General features: G+C 45.9%; 1 protein-coding gene across 2 annotated transcripts in view; it reads right to left on the bottom strand.

Moving 5' to 3' along the window:
* The window catches only part of SKAP1 (src kinase associated phosphoprotein 1), a 118,902-nt gene extending 100,178 nt beyond the window's left edge, over nt 1-18,724 (bottom strand). Inside the window, exons 1-3 of one of the 2 annotated variants that reach the window (XM_032440908.1) lie at nt 18,517-18,724; nt 13,792-13,897; nt 5,972-5,997 (exon numbers count right to left, since the gene is read on the bottom strand). In XM_032440908.1, coding sequence (XP_032296799.1) covers nt 5,972-5,997; nt 13,792-13,897; nt 18,517-18,550 — 166 coding nt within the window. In that variant the 5' untranslated portion in view covers nt 18,551-18,724. The remainder of the gene's footprint in view (nt 1-5,971; nt 5,998-13,791; nt 13,898-18,516) is intronic. The other variant, XM_015885596.2, reaches the window with a different exon arrangement.
* Between the last annotated feature and the right edge of the window lie 318 nt (nt 18,725-19,042).

Below are 19,042 nucleotides of genomic sequence, written 5' to 3'. Positions count from 1 at the left end.
TCGTGCCAAAGCGGAAGGAAAATCCCCAACTCCACTTAATATTCAAGGAAACAAAGTTCCTGCTTTAAAGTAACGACTCTTCGGCATCACCCTACAAAATAAAGGCCTCTGATCCAACTCCCATCTCGACGCTGTTAATATCTCCACGTTTTCAGGGACTCATTTAGCAGGGCTGTATTATCAATACTATGGTTTCATAGTGCTGAAATTACAGAGGATCACATGGAAACACATCAGCAGCGATGCACCCACGCAGTAAGTACTGCTCACACGCAGCTCTATTACAGTTTAGCTTTTGCAGCGTAGTTAAAGCTCTGTCAACGTTGCTATTATAAATTACGCACCTTTTAAAACACATTTATGTGCCAGGAAACGTACGAGGTTTGCTTTTTTTTTGAATGCCTTCAAGGCTTCATCAGCTCCTAAGCACCCATATGGATTTGTGTGATTTGTCCCTGTGATTAATACACCAACAGCTGAGGGGTTTTGGGAAGCACTGAGTTTCTGCACTCGGATCCTAAGTTCCTTTTAGTAACACTGCATATACCTGAGTGTTCAACAGGGCTTGTTGCCCATTGAGATGCACACACACGTCCTTCCTTTCCTCCCCATCCATCCCAACAACAGCAGTCATCACAAACCACATAGGAAAGAACCCTTATGGACAGATCTCAAGGTGTTTATCCCACTTCAATGCTTTCTTAGGGGCAGGGATATAAACTATGTGCAGGAAAAACTCGCTGTTTATGCTGTGTTCTCTGAGCTGGACAGGTTGACTTCATTGCAATAGGGTCAAAAGCAAAGCATAGGACCTCCATTCAACCACAAGGAGCCCATTTATATTTGGTTTCCTAACGTTGACCCAAACGGGTCTTGGCCAGCTGACACACGAATCCAACCCAAGGCTAATTTCTCACACACTCAATATCCACTTTTATTTTGCCTTGTTACTAATTGCATGTAGTAAAGCAAATTAATGGGCCACTAAAACTGCCAAAACCAACAAGGGGAAGGAGCTCATGCACTGATCTCTCCTGCCTGCAGTAACGCGGTTCGGCCAGCAGGGGGGGCTGCAGCGCGCAGCATCGCTCTGGGTGAGCAAACCCAGCCGTGCAGCTGCAAGGTCCTTAAAGGGAGATAAACAGGCTGGGGAGCAAAACCTGCTCCTATCAAAGCCCTACAAAGAGCCTGAGGCTTTTATGGTGCTGAAACCTGTGTAAGTTTCGGCTTACTTCGGTTACTCTGAGAGAATAAGCCTGAAGAAGGCTGGAAAGCTCGGGGTTAAACTGTTTTCTCTCCCTGTTATGTAGCAAAGAAGCCTCATGGTGATATGAGATAGAAGATAATCGGGATGTCATTGAGTCACATGTAAATACTAAAGGCTCTATTATCAATGATTATGGATATACTTCTATAATAACCCCCAAAAAACACCTACTCTCATACCAAAAACTCCCCTATGCACGTGATATTCAAGAAGCCTGCAACCTGCAAGCCTTGCCTAGAAGAACACTTCAGCAGGGCTGCCCTATGAGAGCACAAAGCTCTTGCTTAGCAAACTTAAGCTTGTGGTAAACTTGGATGCCCACAGAACCCCCCCAAACCCAGGGAGATGCAAAATCTGCTGAGCTCACACTGTAACTTTGCCATGACTCCTCATTGAGTCACATGCAAATCCTAAAAGCTCTCCCATCGCTGATTATGGATCTACTCCTATAATAACCCCCAAAAACACACCTACCCCTATACCAAAACCACCCCAGCCAGCCCCTCTTCAGCAGAGCTCTCCTCTTTGCTTTTCCCTTCCCCTCCTTTTCTCAGTGTGCATTTGCTCTCTCCCTCCCCCTCTGACTTCCTCCCTCTCTTGCAGCCCTTGGCACCCTTTCAGTAAAGGCGCTGTATATTCCACCTCTTAAGTGGGCAGCAGCTACACAGAACAGCTGCTGACAGGGGAAGCACAGCACATCTCAGCCTGGTTAGGAACAAGGCTGAAACCCGGAGCAGCAGCAGATTCCCATGGGATGTAAACAAGTAAACAAGATTTAGTCTTTCTTTGATGACCTGGTAACACACCAGCAAAATATAAAGCCTATCCAATGGGGGCAAAACAAGCTAAAAGCTCCCTATAATGTCTGGGCATAAATAAATTCGTGCTTGTGAGGCTCTTTGAAGAGGCAAAGCTGTCACTTAATGGGGATGCTGAGGAACAGGAAGATCACAAAGCTGTGCTTTGGTTCATCTCCTGAGTTAGCAGCTCTGCTAAGGATGCAGCAAAACAGCAGCTGAGAAGCTGGGCCATGCACTTGTGCACTGCAATAATTCATAGAGCAGCTCTGCAAACACAGTTTGGTACCTACAAAGGTGCATCAATGGTAGCAGAGAGGAGTAGCTTTGAGTAATGCCTGTTGCAGCTTCTGGAGGGTCAGCCTGTGTTTGTTTCCGAGCAAACAGGAAAGAAGTGGAATAAACCCATGAGGGAGCTGGAGTTTAGCAAACATATTCCAATGGCAAGACACAAGGAGGCTGTCTTGCCTGTATCTGCAGCAATTTTGGGCTGTTGGGAAAATAGGAGTATGAACAGAGAGTGCAAAGACAAGAGCTGGGAGCACACAGTGGGTGATGGGCACTGCAGGGAATGGGGGAGATGCTCATTTGTAATAGGGCAGAGGGTGATTTTCCAGTTGTGCTTAAGGATGGAGTCTCACTAAAGGGCAGAATTACTGCTCTATAAAGCAATGCAGCACTGGAAACACGGTAGGGAAGGGAAAGTGCTTCAAAACTCTGGCATTGGACAGGCTGGAGGGTCAGTAGATCAGACACAAAAAGCAAAGGTACCAAAGCTACACATCTCTTGGCTTTTTCTACCCATGGACATCAATAGGAGCACCCATGTGCCCAAGTTTGCTCCTAGACTCATTGCTCACCTCCAACATACATTCATAAGGTAACAGCATCATTTAGAAGCCCATATAAAAGCAACACCATGCAACTGCTTAGAGTCTATAGGACTATGAAATGAGAGACTCGGATGCTAGAAGCACTCTCTTTATAGACTAGTTTACCCAGGTTATAATGCCCATAGAGAGGAGAACCCCATGCTTGGAGCTGCAGGAAGCAAAGCTCAGTTGCTGACAAAGGGAGCTGTCAGAAGTGTTGATGTTAAAGCTTTTCTTTTTTTAACTCCAAGAACATGTGCCTTTGTGTATATTCTATTTGCCATTAATTAACTCTGTCCCACACACCACCCAAACACATCCAGGACTTCAGAAGGCATTCGAACCCAAGTTTTGTGTTTTCTTTTTGTCTCTCCGTGTTATGACATCTCGAGGATTGGAGCTGGCACTCGTGTTTATAAAGCAGGGGAATTCCACGCATGGTGATAGGATGGATATTTTAACAATATGGTACAAATATTGTCAATTTGCTATTTTTTCCCCTTGCCTTTTCCAACACATCATCAATCTAGAGCGGGTTTCTGTGCTTGAACCCTGCTTACCACTGAGCTGGAGACTCTTGGCATGGATGCAAAGAGGCTTTTTTATAAATAAAACTTAAGAAAATCACCATGCACTCCATTAATTCAGGAACACTCCGCCTCAGCTTCAAAGGGGGATCTTTACAGTAAAGATGGTGTTTTTGCTGCTTTAATGATTTGCTACTTGTACTTGTCATAACTACACGAACCAAGTATGCAATAGCAGGGAGCAGCGGTTCCGTCTCCCATCCAGCTCCGCTTCAGTTTGATTCAATACGTTTGAGGTTGCCTAGAGGAAAGCTACTCCATAAATCTGATACTTAAGGCCATTGTAAAATGCCAGTTAAGAAAGGAAACTGCATGCGTGCCTCGGCTCTGCTTATCTCATGCACTGCTGTGGCATCCAGCTCTTCTAACAGCTAGTGACCCATGAAGCTCTGTGCATCTGAGCCAAGGCAAGCAAGGCCAACAGAGGTAAAACAATACATACTCCATGTAAATATATATACACCATGAGAGAAGGGACCTAGGGCTTTCCACAGATACTTAAGCCTGTTGCAGAACATGAAGGCTCCTGATTTTTAAGGAGCAATTCAATGCTGAGCTCCATTCCAGCAAAGCCAAACTTCAGCCCTGCTGCAGAGCTCTCTTATTTAGCCACAAGAACCTCTCTCCTTTCCTAACCCTTCTTTTGCAGTGCTCCCCACTTCTCCTCAATGAACCATCTCCTCTTGCCTGTGGTTTCCCCCTCCCTCCATGAATCCCAATGCATTGCAGTACCCTGGAATGGCCTGGTGCTGCTCCCTCACACCGCTCCTTTCTACTCAAAGCTGATGCAGAACGTTTCCCCTGCACTCAATTCTGAATTGAGAAGCACAACCTGAGGGAGAAGCAAAGCAGATCCAGGCCCCGAGTTGACTTTCTTGGCCATTACCAGAACCTAACACAGTGGGAAAGCTGCAACCATTGAGGTTTTGCTCTTAAGATGAGCATCCCAAACCTTCTAAGCATCAGCCCTTCCTTCCCCCCCACCTCCATTGACCTGTTATCTTTGTCACCTGCTTTGCCTTTTAAAAGGCACAAGCCTCACAGTCAATCTCCAGCTCTCCCCCACCCAGCACACACACACCAAGTCCCATCACCACCTCTCCTCCTCCCACAGCTTAATTCCCTGCACCCTGCCCACATTTTGCTCTATTTTTAGTGCATTTCTACAGGATAGCTTTGGATCTCCAAAATGCCACTGGGATGAGTTCAGTTTGCTCTGCACCTCAAGACCCAAATGCTCACACAGCATAACTCCATACAGCCCTGCCACGAGCTGCATTTACAAATCAACTCTCCAGCTCCACCAACCAACCCTCCTAACATTATTTAGGCTTCCAGCTCCATAAAGGAACGTGATATTTCAAACAGAACAAAAGCAGATCCCTCCCTCCACCTTCTGAATCGAACTTTCCAAATTAAGAAAGAAAAATCAACCCACACGACTAATTTTGAGCCCTTTTATGTGTTCTAATCCTTCCTCACTTTTTTTTCCCCCCCTTTAATTTTGAGCACAGCTGTCTGTTGTACTTTCTCAAATGATGCCAGATGCTGGGTTCATCAACCGAACGCATGAAAACAATGGTTTGAAAGCAATTAGAAGCACCGAGGCTGCACTGAGGCTCATATTAAAATGTGATAACACTGTTCTAAAGGGAATTGCAGCGCTGCTGCATTTCTGACATTTCTGTGTTGCCAGATAGGCAGGATGTGCTGGAAGTGGGCCCTGATCAAGGAGGTAACGTACTGGAATTTATTCCTGGAGTAAATGAAGGATTAACCGATTCAGAAATGCTCACAGGGGTTTTTATTACAGCCCCAGCTCCCATCTCATTTGAGAGCTGGCAGATCCTTGTTTGTGCTCACCTACTGCACTCATTGCTTGCAGCAAGCCCACCAAACCACATGCCTTTGCCATAGCTTGGCTGTACCCTAATGTCCCCAATTGGGAATAACAGCTCAACTACACCAATCCCATACAGAGTCAAAGGAGCTCAAAGTCAACCCTGAGGAAATATATATCCATAAGCTGCCCTGGATGCGCAGAAGTACTCACTGACACTGCTGATGACCTGCAGGTACCCTACAAAGCCCAAATTTCCTGGCAAAAGCCATTTCCTGGGCTTGTCCAAGATATTCATATCCCATAGAGTGGTTGGGTTGGAAGCGACCATAACCCCACACCACTGGCAGGGCAACCTTCCATTGGATCCATCACTCAAAGCCCCATCCATTTACTCACTCTTCTACCCAAAAGGAATACCAACTCTGGCTCCTGCCATAGCCCTTACCACAGCTTTGCACCCCTCCATCCCTAAGAGCTGCCCCACACACAGCTCTAAGTTCATTTTAAGCTCCTCATCAGCTCTGCAAAGAAATCAGCACACAACCAGCCCTCCCCTGCTCCCCAACAGTGAGAATCCCCCCTCCTTCCCACCAGCTTGTACTCACCTCGGGGCAGAAACTCCAAGTGGTACCTACAAGACAAAAAATACATCAATAAATGAAAGAAACGAGCATAAGCATATATGATTTTTGCAATGACTTTTGTTTTTTCCAGCCTGATGAATAAGTGACAGATGGGAGAATCATACCAGACATGCTGCCAGTGAATGGTCTAAATGTATTTTGTGCAAGAAACAAACAGAGGTAACAAGTCCTACTGATGCTAGCTGGATTTGGGACATCCCCTGATACTTAATAAACCCCCCTTTTGCTAACCAGATCCCCTCCAATGCAAGAGCTTCGAAGGCTCTCAACTTCTTCCTCTTACTGCAGGTCTCAATGCAGAGAGGTTTAAATGGCCATTCCCTTCACAGCCTCGACTGCAAAGAGCTGCTTTCAGGGATGCAATCTGTCCTGCAGCTCTTCTGAGAGCAGGTCACGTTAAGAACTCAATAACATGCTTGAACATACTGAGATGGCCCTGATCAGCCTTTGCATCTCTGTGCCTTCCAGTTTCGTTCTCATTTTCCTCCCCCATCCCAGCTCTCTGCTTCTTTGGCCACCTCCATCTAGCAAAGGCACCATCCTCATTTAGAAGCATAGGAAGATCACTGACCCAGAACTGCAAGAACCTCCCTGCAGAGCCATGAATATGAAAACCCACATTACCAAATCCATGCTTCCCAATTCTCCTGCACTAATATCTCAAAGCCTGGAGTTTCTAGTTCAGAAGGCCAGGACAAACATCCACTATAGGGATGGCCATGATGGAAAGAAATCCTCCATGATTTCTCTCTCACAACACTTCTGAGAATGCCTTTGGTTATAGCATGAATCATTTTAATATGGAAACAGCACAGGCATAGTTTGGAAACTGATCAAGGAGTTGGGAGAAACCACAAAGTGACCCATTCACAAGCAAAATGCATAACAAAGGATTGGTCTATAGGCATCAGTGGCAAGAATCCAGTCTGTAAAAATCCAATCAATTTGTTTACTCATTAAAAGCTTTCATGAAGAAAATGATTTAATACAAACATTCGAGCTACTGACACAGATTAATTAGAAAACAACAACAGAATTCTGATTAAGGGCATAATATTTATTTGTCTCGTTTTCTTTTGGACAAGAAGGAAAAGAAAACACGTGCAGCCAAGGGATTTTTCTGGGAGAACGGGCTGCTGTGGTGATAAATAACAGCTAAATACATTGGAAGGAGCCATAGCAGCAGCTAGAAAGGGCTGCAGATATCCCTTGATCCTTGGGTGCTCTTAACAGCAGTCCCCTATTAATACCAACTCTTTCCTATGCATCCTATGGCAGCTGTACCTCCTCTTTCCATCCCAGCACACACCTAAGGTCAGAGGAACAGTCAGAGCAGCTCCATGCCTTTATTCCCCTACTCTACAACACGCAGAGCTCCAAAGTCCTCATCCTTCCTCCTCACCCCAACCCCATCCATCCCCAAACCTGAACAGATACTGATCCCGAGACAAGGACTGAGAAATCACTTCTCGTTTGGTGAACTTTTGTCTCCTGTGCTTGAGAGACTGTCCTAATCTCCCCTGAACATGTTTTAGTGATAACATTTACTGCACTAGGACCAAAATGATTTTCTGTCACTTCTCATTCCAGTTCAATAAAAGTATAAGAGCTTTGTTTCTAACCTCTGTCATTTTTAATACAGTAAAATGGTTTAAAAAAATGTTAAATTGAGTTCCATTTCCTACCGGGCCAGCAAGCCCACGTTAGTTTCACTCTGATCAAATCAAAGAGGGGAGGGGGGACAAAAATATACCAAAAAAGATGCGTTGCTTTTGGTTATTTATTTTACTGAGGCATAAGGAAACGGTCAAAATTCTTATCTCATCGGATCAGGATGAGTCTTTCATCTCCTGCTTTGATCATTTTCGCTCTGGAAAGGCTGAAGAAGAGAATGAAAGAGTTTTAAGATTGAATCAGGAGCGGGGAGAAGATGTTCTTATGGAAGATTAAAGTGAGGATTGAATTCCTTCACCTGCCACATGAAGACCTGGAGCCTGCAGGGCACCCACTGAGGGTGGCACAGCGTTTCCAGTTTGCTCACTGAAGTTACTCAAATACAAACATTCTTCCCCTCAGACCCTCAGTGTGTATTGAAGGTTGCATCAGAGGGAAGGATGAGCTTTGGTATGTGCTCTTCCCACTCTCTTTCTCCATCCAACAGCTACAAGAGGAATCCCTTAAGAAGGGCAGCACTCAAAGCATAGGAAATAGCACAGAAAAGGCAAAGGTTTGCGCTCAGACCTTGAAGAAGTGGAGAGGGAGGGAACACCTCCTGCCATATGATTAACCTCCAGCAAAACCATCTCAAAGGAAACCCATGGAGAATTTTGATGCGATAAGTAGAGCAGGGAGCGAACCCAAAGATATCCAGTTTCCATCACAAAGCCAAAGAATGAGCTCTGTGCTGCCAGGACTTGAACAACAGCCATCCTACAAGCATTTCCCCCCACATAGTTTGCAGTGAACCACCCACCTCTCTCACCTCATCGGTGCATATTTTGGGGCCAGACAGGAATTGGTTCCATTGGAAACATGAAACGTTGCTCATGCAAGAAAACATGAGTATGAGTAAGTGTCACTTGTCTGAAAGGGTTTATGTGCTTTGCTCCTAAAAAACATGCACATCCCAGCCCTAATTCATCAGTCTCGGAGCAGCTGTGTCTCCAATGGGCCCCAGTCAAACTCAACTGTATAAACAGACCTCAGAGGGTGAACGGTCACAAGGAAAAGAAAGTGGTTTTGTCACATTGCAGTGGGAAACTGAGTCACTGAGTTAGGCAGAATGCCTCCTTCCAAAGGAGAACCTTCCACTGCCTTATCCATATCCACTTATCCATAGAGTGGGGATAAGGCTTTACCTTCAGGAAAGCAGCCGTGCTGAGCTCTTGCACTCACAAACCATTGCCTGGATACAGTGATGCTGCTGGGACCGACTGATCTGGGATCAGCAGGAGCCAAACTCCAGGCAGGAAAGTCACTGAGTCCATCAGTGGAACAGAAATGCAATTAAGACACACGACAACACCCAGCCTTCATCCCACAGGGTGAGCTGGCTGATCAATGTGCACCCCTTTGCCACATCCCAATGCTGATGGATTCAAAGCAGACCCATTTGGTGTTGGAAGCAAAATGGTTTTCTGAGATCTTACAGTCTGTATTACGCCAGGGGTCAAACTTGATGGATATAATGGTCTCCCTGCAGCTTTAGCATCTATAGAGCCTAAACCCCACTTTCCTCTCAGGCTCCATTTCAGCAGGAACCACGCAATATAGTCAGGTTTCAATCAAATTTCCGGCATTTTCTTGTCCAATTAAGAACACTCACATCACCACAGCTGTTAAATTAGATATACCAAGACAGTCTAATTCGTTTGGTGCACAATTTTCGCTGCTTTTTAAATGTTTGCAAGAAAAGAATAGAAAAAAACAAATGAAAAAGTAATCAATGCTGTACGAGATTTCAAGCACAGGAAAATAAAGAGGGTTGGGGAGCTCACCATTAGCACAGCCTTGTTACAAACCAGTTCAATGCATTTCCTAGCTAAATGCTCCAGAAACAGCAGCAGATAGGCAGAGAATCTGGTTACACAGTCTCAATCATTTACAGTCCTCGGGTTTCAGATTAACAATGCATCCACCAGGAAATGGATGGTGAAATAAGGGGTAATTTTATCAGCTGATATGGAAGTGATGGGAATTACTGAAAGGAGCCAAAGCCAAACGGCACCAAACTGCATTACTGGCTGAGTGAGGGGCTGCGTTCACCCCAGGTATAAAAGCAGGTAGAATGTGATAACAGCTGAATTGAATTTGGCCAAGTGAATGCAAAGAATTCCTTCCTCATCACTCTCCAAAGGAAGGAGGGGGGGAAATCTCCTACTGAGATTACAGAATAAATTCAGAACATCTTAACTCCACTGGACCTTAATAAGAAGTCACTACTCCATTGGAGTGCTGTTAACATAAGGAATGCCTCTCTGCTCACACCCTTGGCCTAATGAAGGACAACATGGTGGGACTACAGACCAGCCCCAGCATTAATGTGTTCAATTATCCACCCTATAAGGTCACATTCTTAAGCTCTTTTCATCTTGGTATTGCACATTATTCAGCATAATGAGCTACAGGCAGTGAATTTACACTAATGAAGCAAAACTACCCCCCAAAAATCAGTTTTTCTTTAATTTCCAAACTCCAAACTTCTACAGTAGAGTTGAAAACGAAGCAATAGATGGCAGTTAATACACTCGAGATGACTACAACAGGCCAATTACTCTGCTTTATGCAATGTTATGGATGCATTTCCATTTGTGAACCATTTACGGCCCCATAGCAGCATCTGATGTATAAGGCAGTATTGCAGCATCAAGTTCAACCCCAGGATCCGTGTCAAGTTCATCTGCACTTGTAAACCAGTATAACCAGCAGCTCAGTAATGCAGCAGCACACACATACCATACATTGCCATGGCTTGCTGAGATTCACAGCACAACCCAAAGATCCTCACACCACAATAGGTTTATCCTTATGCTTTCACTTGCAGACTGAGCTTTGGGGCCTACTCTGGATTTCCCAGTGGGTCTATATGAGAAACAGCATTAATTAAGCCCTTTTCATCTCTGCTTTGGCATAGGACAGGTCTGCCTTGAAGGAGCCAGGCTTGATGATCCTTATGGGTCCCTCCCAACTTGGGATTCTCCTTTTAGCACTACTATAAGGGGGGAAAAATACTAACAGTTTGTATCCATCAGTGCAAATTGGCCTTCCAAGAGGGAGTTTAAACAACTCTCTGCCTCCACAGAGATGGAGGTAGTATTTATCTCCATATCCATATGTCACTCCCATTCTCCCCATCTCACCCCCTGCCATCCTAGCTGCTCTAGAAGGGCCTAAATGCTGAGGTGAGGTCATTTAACAGCAAGATGACATCTTTTTTTGCTTGCTGCTCTTGCCAAAGGACAAGAACAGGTCTGTGATCCTGAGCAGAGCCATGTATCTGATTCATTCCAGGTGTTGGACATCTGCTGCTCACTCTGCAGCTGCCTTTGCTAAGACATAAGAAACAGCAGCAATCTTCCTAAGGAACAGCTTGAAACAAACCCTCAGCACCAACCGACCTAAAACAGAAGCAACTGACAAGCTCTGGGGTTTCTGGAAGGTGAGTATAACCCCAGCCTGGCACACAGCATCCTCCCCCTGCCCTCCCTTAAACCAAAGCTGCTTTATCAGCAAGTTCTATACATCACACTTTGGTTTTTAGCAGCACCAGAGCAGCATCCTCAGCTGTTGGTCAAGGTGTTGATGTTGCTGTCACTGTCCTGTTGGGGACCACACCTCCAGCTTCTCTCTATGGCTTGTCTAATGGATGCAGTTGGGGAAAGAAATAAAGTAGAAGAGACTATCAACACCCAAAAGGGGGGGAAAAAAGGATGTATATACCGCCAGGTTTTGTGTATGAAATCAGAAAATAGAACAGGGTCCAAGTTTGCAAAGAGAGGGGGGAACCAAAAGAAAACACCACATTTTTTCAATGCAGTGACACACTTTAAATAACCAAATGGTTTCTGAAAGTAAAACAGCACAGGGACTCGTAACTCAGCTGTATGGTGACAGCCTTCCCACAAGCACTGTGGCAGTGCCTCTAACACAGCTCCTTGAGCAGAAATACCCTTAACTGCCTCAATATATATACATATATAAGCTGCAAATATAATCCAGCCCCTACCTACCGCACTCCTCCTGGCAAGAGGGGAACAATATATCCTCCCAGGTAATGTGTGGAGACAGAGCCCCAGCACTTGTTCCTGTTACAGCCATCAGGGCCCTCCTGGCGGGGGCTCTTATGAGGCCATGGGGAGAGCTGCCATACAAAGACCTGAAGTTACAGGAACACTTATGAGAGCGGCTCAGGATAATCAGCTGAGATGAAGCTCTTCCCTTTCAGAGACCGTGTGTCTCTCCCTGGTAGTTCAGCAGTTTACTTATGTCCATGATGAACCCAAACAATGAAACCCTATACTGTGTTATACAGCGCTTCCTGAGCATGACTGCTGCTGATTTCCTGAGCAGAAGCCACGAAGCCACAAGAAGCCCCAAAGGGACAGACCTGTGCACCCTACCAGGAGCAGGGCTTGCTCAGAGCCTTTCAGATAAAAAGAGAGTCATCATTACAGTCATCTCCCACCACAAACCATTGCGTTAATGGCTCAGGGCAGAAGGAGAGCATTTGTACACTGCTCTTCTCACCATTTCCAAATGCCACCGAGCAATAAAACACAAGGAGGAAATCAGCAGTGCCCTGTGCTCTTTACTATGGGTCTCACTTCCACCTCCACATTTACTGGCAATCTGTTTCAATAAGCAGCGGGGCTGGGGCCCATATCTTAACCTGAACATCCAGGACTTCACACATTGATCAGGTTCCATGGTACTGGTTGTAAAATTCATTCAAGACAGACCTAGTGCTGGATCATACAAGGATATATCACTCCTAAGCTCTCAAGATCGCTGGGAATAAATATAAGCTTGACTTAATGTCTGAATACTTTAGTTTCATAGTCCTGTTTACTTCACTCTTTCCAACCCAAAGTCACTACCTGGCAATGTCTCAGAAGCCACATCAGCCCTCTGCACCCACCCACACCAAAAGGTTCCTCCCCAGCACTACAAGGCACTGCCAGACGCACCTTAGATACATCACAGCCCCATTTCCAAAGGCTTCCATCTTCTGCATCCCGTTTGTTTCAATTATTCAGGGCAACCCAGGCTGATAATTACACAGTCCCGTGTTGCTGAGTAAAACTGATGCATAATTAGCCAGCAGGAAAGATCGATTAAGATACAGCAGGGCATCTTGCAAAGTTCTTCAGTGGGACTGCAGGGAATAGGATCTGGCTGTGCCCTTCCAAAGGATAAAACTCTCTACATCTCAGGGACTTGACAGCAGTTTTATTTCAATGGGATGCTTCCATCACTCAGCCACCCTGAGTTTTATTGTCAGGTCTTAACTTCAAATGACACAACTCATATCTTTTAACTAGAACACTAACAACAAGCTATACATCACATTTCCAGCCAGAAATATAATGCAGCTGAGGCTCCAAGTTGCATTTAAGCCTCCAGCAACATGCTTTCTGTTTTATGTTCCTTGATCCTCCCCTAGCACCGCAACACAACCTTTGTCTGCTTTGCTCTTGAATCCAAGTGACGCAGCTCCCACCCTCATTCAAGACCTGAACAAGGCTGAGGTCATCAGGTTTGGGAACACAGTTCAGAGGTTTAACATAGGAAATCATCTTCTCTCCTTTTTACTGTGCCAGATTACATGCAATGTGTATTTGGGCTCAGGAGCCACACATGGAATGGATACTTTCAGCAGCAAGCCAGCAGTGTGAGCCTTTGTATACTGTACTGATTTATCCACATATCTCAGCATCAAGTAATGGATTTTCCCCCCTATACACAAAACCCCCAATAGCACCGTGGTGAAGGAAGAAGAGCATCAGATTCGTATGCAAAGAGCTGTACAGATGCTGCCCAAATCATGTTTCCTGCTTTAAGAAGCATCACTGCCTACCTTTGGAGTCTGTTAACTCCACAGACAACCAAATATAACCAGCTGATGTAAACAGAAGGACACAGCATACTCTCAATTATAGCAGCTCCTGAATGCTCATTATCTTCCAAAGCACAGGCCAATTGTCCCATTGCCTGAATACAGCATGCAGTACCCCAAGTTATGGCACTGTTCATTAGGAGACACATACAGAGACAACACATACCTGGCTTTGGCTTGCTGGAAGCCAAAGAGAATCGTGTTCCTCTGCTCCCTTGCTTTAGGGCTCAAGTTTTCATTCTGCAGTCCATCCACCAGGAAGCACTCAGCATCTGAGTAAAGGGAAAGGAACAAGTTAAAGCTAATGGGAAGCTAATGCTACCCATCCTTGGATGAGAACAGCATCAGCATCTCAAGGATCAGAAAGCCCTAGTGCAGATATGAGGAAGACAGACTGTCAGCCCACCATGAGACACCAGGATTCACAGCTTCCAGTGGGTCTGTCCCCCACTGACACCCAGCAATTAGAGTTAGCTCAGGTCAGATGCCTTGCATGAACATCACTCTTCCACCACATGCATTTACTTCTCTCATTAACCACTGCCTTACTCTGTTGTGTGCAGCACCCAACACCTCCTATATACCTCCCTACATCCCCAAACCCTAAAAATCCACTGCTATGAAAGGCTGCCATTCACAGAAGTAGCCAAAACACTTCTAATACAGCGGACACCTTACACCCATCACTTAAATGAAATCCCAGCTTGTGGTTTTCACTGAAATAACCCTCCTAAGGAGCAGGCATTGAACACTAGGTTGGTTGTGCACTCACCCACATACAGATATATCACACCACGTTCTCTGCTAATGCTCAGATACATTGTGCTTGCCCAACAGGACAGCTTGGCAGAAGTAAATGTGATACTCTCTCACTTGAAAAGCACAGCTAGGTGTAGAAATCTAACCTGAACTGAAAGACAAAGAGACTACAGGTAGATTAAGTGCCTTCTATTTGGATGAATATTTATACTCCTAACAGAAGCCTCTTAGAAAAACAGAACATTTCCAACCACACCTGCTCTGTAAATGAAAGCATCATCATCCCTGTCCTCCGGCAGCTTTACTGCTGCTTTCCTCTAGCAAAGCTTGGCTTCAAAGCTGTGATGCTGTACACCCACAGCCCTCTCCAACCTTTAATTCACGCCCCATACTGTGACACTAATGTCAGTTTAATATCCTGCTTGCAAGACTTGCAGCTCCTTATGCTTCAGCTGCCGGTACAGCAGCCAGCACTGCTCAGCATGCCCCAGGAACCTTTATAGCTCCTTAACAAAACAGTTCCTCTACCTGCGAGCACAGAAGATCAAAGTGCCACAGGAGAAATGAATAACTCCCCCTGCTAAAGTCACGAGCTCTTATTTTCATCACCTATTTATGGCAAACATAAGAAAGGCTGAGAGCTGGAGGGGAAATAGAGAAACGCATCTTTCTGAAGCAAAGGACAGAAGCAAGGACAGAGCAAGCTGTGTGCTCAGGAAGCGGGGCAGATGTGCACCCCCACAAACAGGAATCCCTTCCCACTTTGTCTTTACAGTGATGAAGAGGAGCAGAGAGATGCAGCCTGAAGAAGGAGGAGAGAACACCCTCACCCTGCCTGGTATCCCACTGAGGCTCTGCTGGATCTTTTGCTTTGGTTAAGTTTCATTTTCAGCACATCTCTACACTGTTTTAATTCCCCCTCCAAGATACAGCACTGACTTAGGACAAACAAAACAGTGCTGGACTTGCACTGCTTACAAATAACATAAGTAAGAACCACATACACATATCTAGGCACCAAGAACATAACCTTGCCCTGAGAAACTTAATGTAAGAAGAGATGGAGGCTGAAGGGACAGTTTATTATGTACAAATCAGCTTTAAGACAACACTGTAGAGATCAGCCAGCGAGAGAAACCCTTGCAGGCTGCAATGAGAACAAACAAGAACCACAAACTGGGCCAACATCAGCTGCTCTTGTGCCCTTTTTAAGCACAGATCAGCTCCGTGAGCATGCCATCAGCTGCAATATGGTATTTACTTGCTGCCATGTCAGCACAGATCAGCTGCTGGATAAGTTATAACAGAACTGTGGTCCCTCCTGCAAAGCAGGCAGAGCCCTTTTCAGAGCCAGCCACAATGTTTATAGCACCAGGAAATGAAAAAGAAAGCCTGACCATAAACTCTCCAAGTGGATCAGGAAGAGCAATATGTAAGCAGCTCCGGAGTAAATCACCCCAATGTTAGTTTTACTGCTTGTCAGTAACGTTATATTCTTGATGTTTATAGATTGCTCTCTGTGATCCACTCCGAAAGTTTACAGGACTCTCCCTTTCATTTCCTGCAGCTACCAAAGGTAAGAGAGGGGGGGAAGGAATAAAAAGGAAAACAGTTGAGATTTCATCAAGTGCTTCAGGAGGGTTTCTAGAGGCAATTGCAGTCATCCACTTTAATCCCACACGCAGAGCACAGCATTGTAAGAGTTATGTCACAGCCACCCCAGTCTGGTGAGTAAATAACCTTTTAATGGCAGCACTAAATCTCTGAGTTAATCATCACTCAGAGAGCAGAGCTGAAAGGTATTTAGAGGCTGTGTGCATCTCTCCTGTGCCCACACCCCAACCAACACTTGTTGTTCTTTTCTACCCATCTGCCAACAGAAAACCAACTCAAGTCACATTAAGAACCACTGTTTCAGCCTTTAGAGGAAAACTGCAAAACAGCCTCTTGGACTGAACCAAAACTGAAACCCCATGCAAGTAACGACAACTTGGGCTGCTTATTTGTGATGTGATCAGAGTAATATAACTGTCCCAACCACATCTATTCATAAATATAAGGCTATCAGCATTCAGAAGCACTGCAGCATCACAGCGTAGAGAAGATAGCCATGATATATCAGCTTTCAACCACTGCAACCTCAGAGATGTCTTCTGTGATAACAGTGAGGCTGATGGAAGCTAGCAGTTGGCTACTGGCCCTTTGGGCACCTTGCATACAGCCCTGCACTATGGAACAAAGCTTAATGTAGGGAAGCAGACATTATGGCCCATACACCAATACACGTTGGCTCTTTGAGTTGTAACGCTTTAATTAAATACAAGAATTCTTATTATAACACAGTTTGAAAACCTGATGAGCTTAAGCTCCTCTGATTCCTGCATAGCAAGAAACCTCCTCAGCCCCTGGAAGGCCTCGAGTCTGTATAGATTGTTAAGACACAGCAAGTTTGATACAGAGGTATGTGACATGCAATTAATCTCCATTCATAGCCTGCTCTACTTGTCAGCAAACAAAGGCTGTGCTTTAGAAGGAGATCTGAAGCCTTCAATTAAAAACAGTCAGCTAACAAGAAAATAATCTAAGTTAAAGGAAGGTGGCAGGTGCAGAAATGAGTTGTTTACAGAAGCGTCAGCAGCAAACAATAAAGAGCTGCACATCAAAAATGGGAAAGGGTGAACTCCACCAAAGCCTCCGCGATTAAAAAGCAGAGGGGAGAATTCACACCTACATCTGGGAGAAGACACAATGCATTTGGGAGGGAGCTTTGATGGGCTGGGAGGCTCAGTGTGTGCTCTGGGTGTTGGAACCAGGACTGGAAGGAACTCAGTGTTGGGGTGACTTCAGGGAGACCTCATTGTGGCCTTGCAATACTTGAAGGAAGCATATAGACAGGAGTGGGAACAACTGTTTATGAGGATGGATAACAATAGGATAATGGGAAATGGTTTTAAACTGAGACAGGGGAGGTTTAGGTTGGATATTAGGAGTAAGTTTTTCACCCAGAGGGTGTTGATGCACTGGATCAGGTTGCCCAAGGAGGCTGTGGATGCCCCATCCCTGCAGGCATTCAAGGCCAGGCTGGATGTGGCTCTGGGCAGCCTGGGCTGCTGGTTGGTGACCCTGCACACAGCAGGGGGTTGGAACTGGATGAACATTATGGGCCTTTGCAACCCAGGCTGTTCTGTGATATGACTGGGGCTGGTGCTGTCAGGAGATGAGCAACAGGAAACCAAAGGTCATGAAACCTCGAGGCAGAGCAGGTCAGGCTCAAACAACAGCTCAGAGCATCAAGCAGCAGAATGCAAACAGCTCCTTCTCACCACCTGCCTGCACCTACAGCAGCAGGATGTGCCAGCAACATGCAGCAATGGGCTAAGGCTGCAGCCTGCAGTGCTGCTGCTCAGGCTTTATATATAGGAAGGTCAATGAGAGTCAGCAGGGTAGGGGGAAGCCAGCATGTGAGTAGAGGTGACTGCAGAAGGCAAGGCAATACTGGAGAGAAAAAAAAACCCACAAACCCTGAGTATAGGTTCCCCTGTTTGCATAAATACACCCCAAAGGATGACACTAAAGAAACAGCAGTTACTTGCACTACCACAGCTGTAGCAAAAGCCAGGGGAAGGGGGGGGTCTCATTGCAACACACAAGTTTATTCTACCCTGTGTGCCTGCCCTTTGGCTCACCCAGTGATGCTGGGTGCCAGCACAGCCCACACAATGTTTTAATTGAAAGCACGTGGTAGGGAGAAAACACCCCTTAACTTTATATACTCTCTCTTCCTCTACAAGCACAGCCCCCGAGACCACTAAAGAGTTGCCCCTCTCCTAATAGAGGCACAGACCCACCTACCAACTCCTGGCACTCACACATAATACTGAGAGCACTGGGACAAGCAGCCACGTCCCCTATGCTTCTCTCATCAGGATTAGGGATGCATAAGCCACACATACAACATGAGGACCACAAAGCCACCCATCAGCTATAGAAGAAAAGTAACTCTTATAGACCTCCCATTCCCCTCCCTGGATCAGCTCAATGAGATGCTAAAGGCCTTTCAGACTCTTCCCCTGCAATAACTGCAAGCCTTTCCTGCTAAACAGGAGAGCAGCAAGGAGGAATTGGGGGTTACCTGCAAGGAGTCTCTGAATGTCCTCTGGGATCATGGCCCTGCCACCTCCTTTCCACCAGTCAAACCTGATGCTCTGGTCCCTCAGCTGCAGGGACAGAACGAGGAAAGGAAGCAGAGGGGGTGGGGACACCCCGAAGAAAGTGGAAGGAACTGCAGAGCTCTGCTCAAACGATGCCTCCTCCTCCTCTTTCAGCCTCACAAGAGGCAATCAAGGTGCTGAGCTCTGCCCAACTAACTACAAAAAGCCCAACCCTCCCCCCCCCTTCCCCCAGCAACAACACAGCTGATAGCGAACTCCCTGCATTAGCATTTTAATCAGGTGGCAGTTAGGCGAGCATCTCCTTCATTAGCGCACAATTCAGCGCACCTGCTGGTACAGCAGACCCGGAGCTGTATGGCTATTGCTTTAACCCCCCCCTGTGCCGACCCCCAGCACAACAGGAGATGGGTTGGGTCTGTTCCAAACAGAACCAAACCCCCATCCCCTAATGCTTAGGAAGAGAAGCAGCTCTTGGCTGCTCTGCAA

Source organism: Coturnix japonica, chromosome 27 (genome assembly GCF_001577835.2).
Source record: "Coturnix japonica isolate 7356 chromosome 27, Coturnix japonica 2.1, whole genome shotgun sequence".
In the NCBI taxonomy this organism is placed as follows: Eukaryota; Metazoa; Chordata; class Aves; order Galliformes; family Phasianidae; genus Coturnix; species Coturnix japonica.
This window is presented reverse-complemented; position numbering and strand designations above follow the sequence as displayed.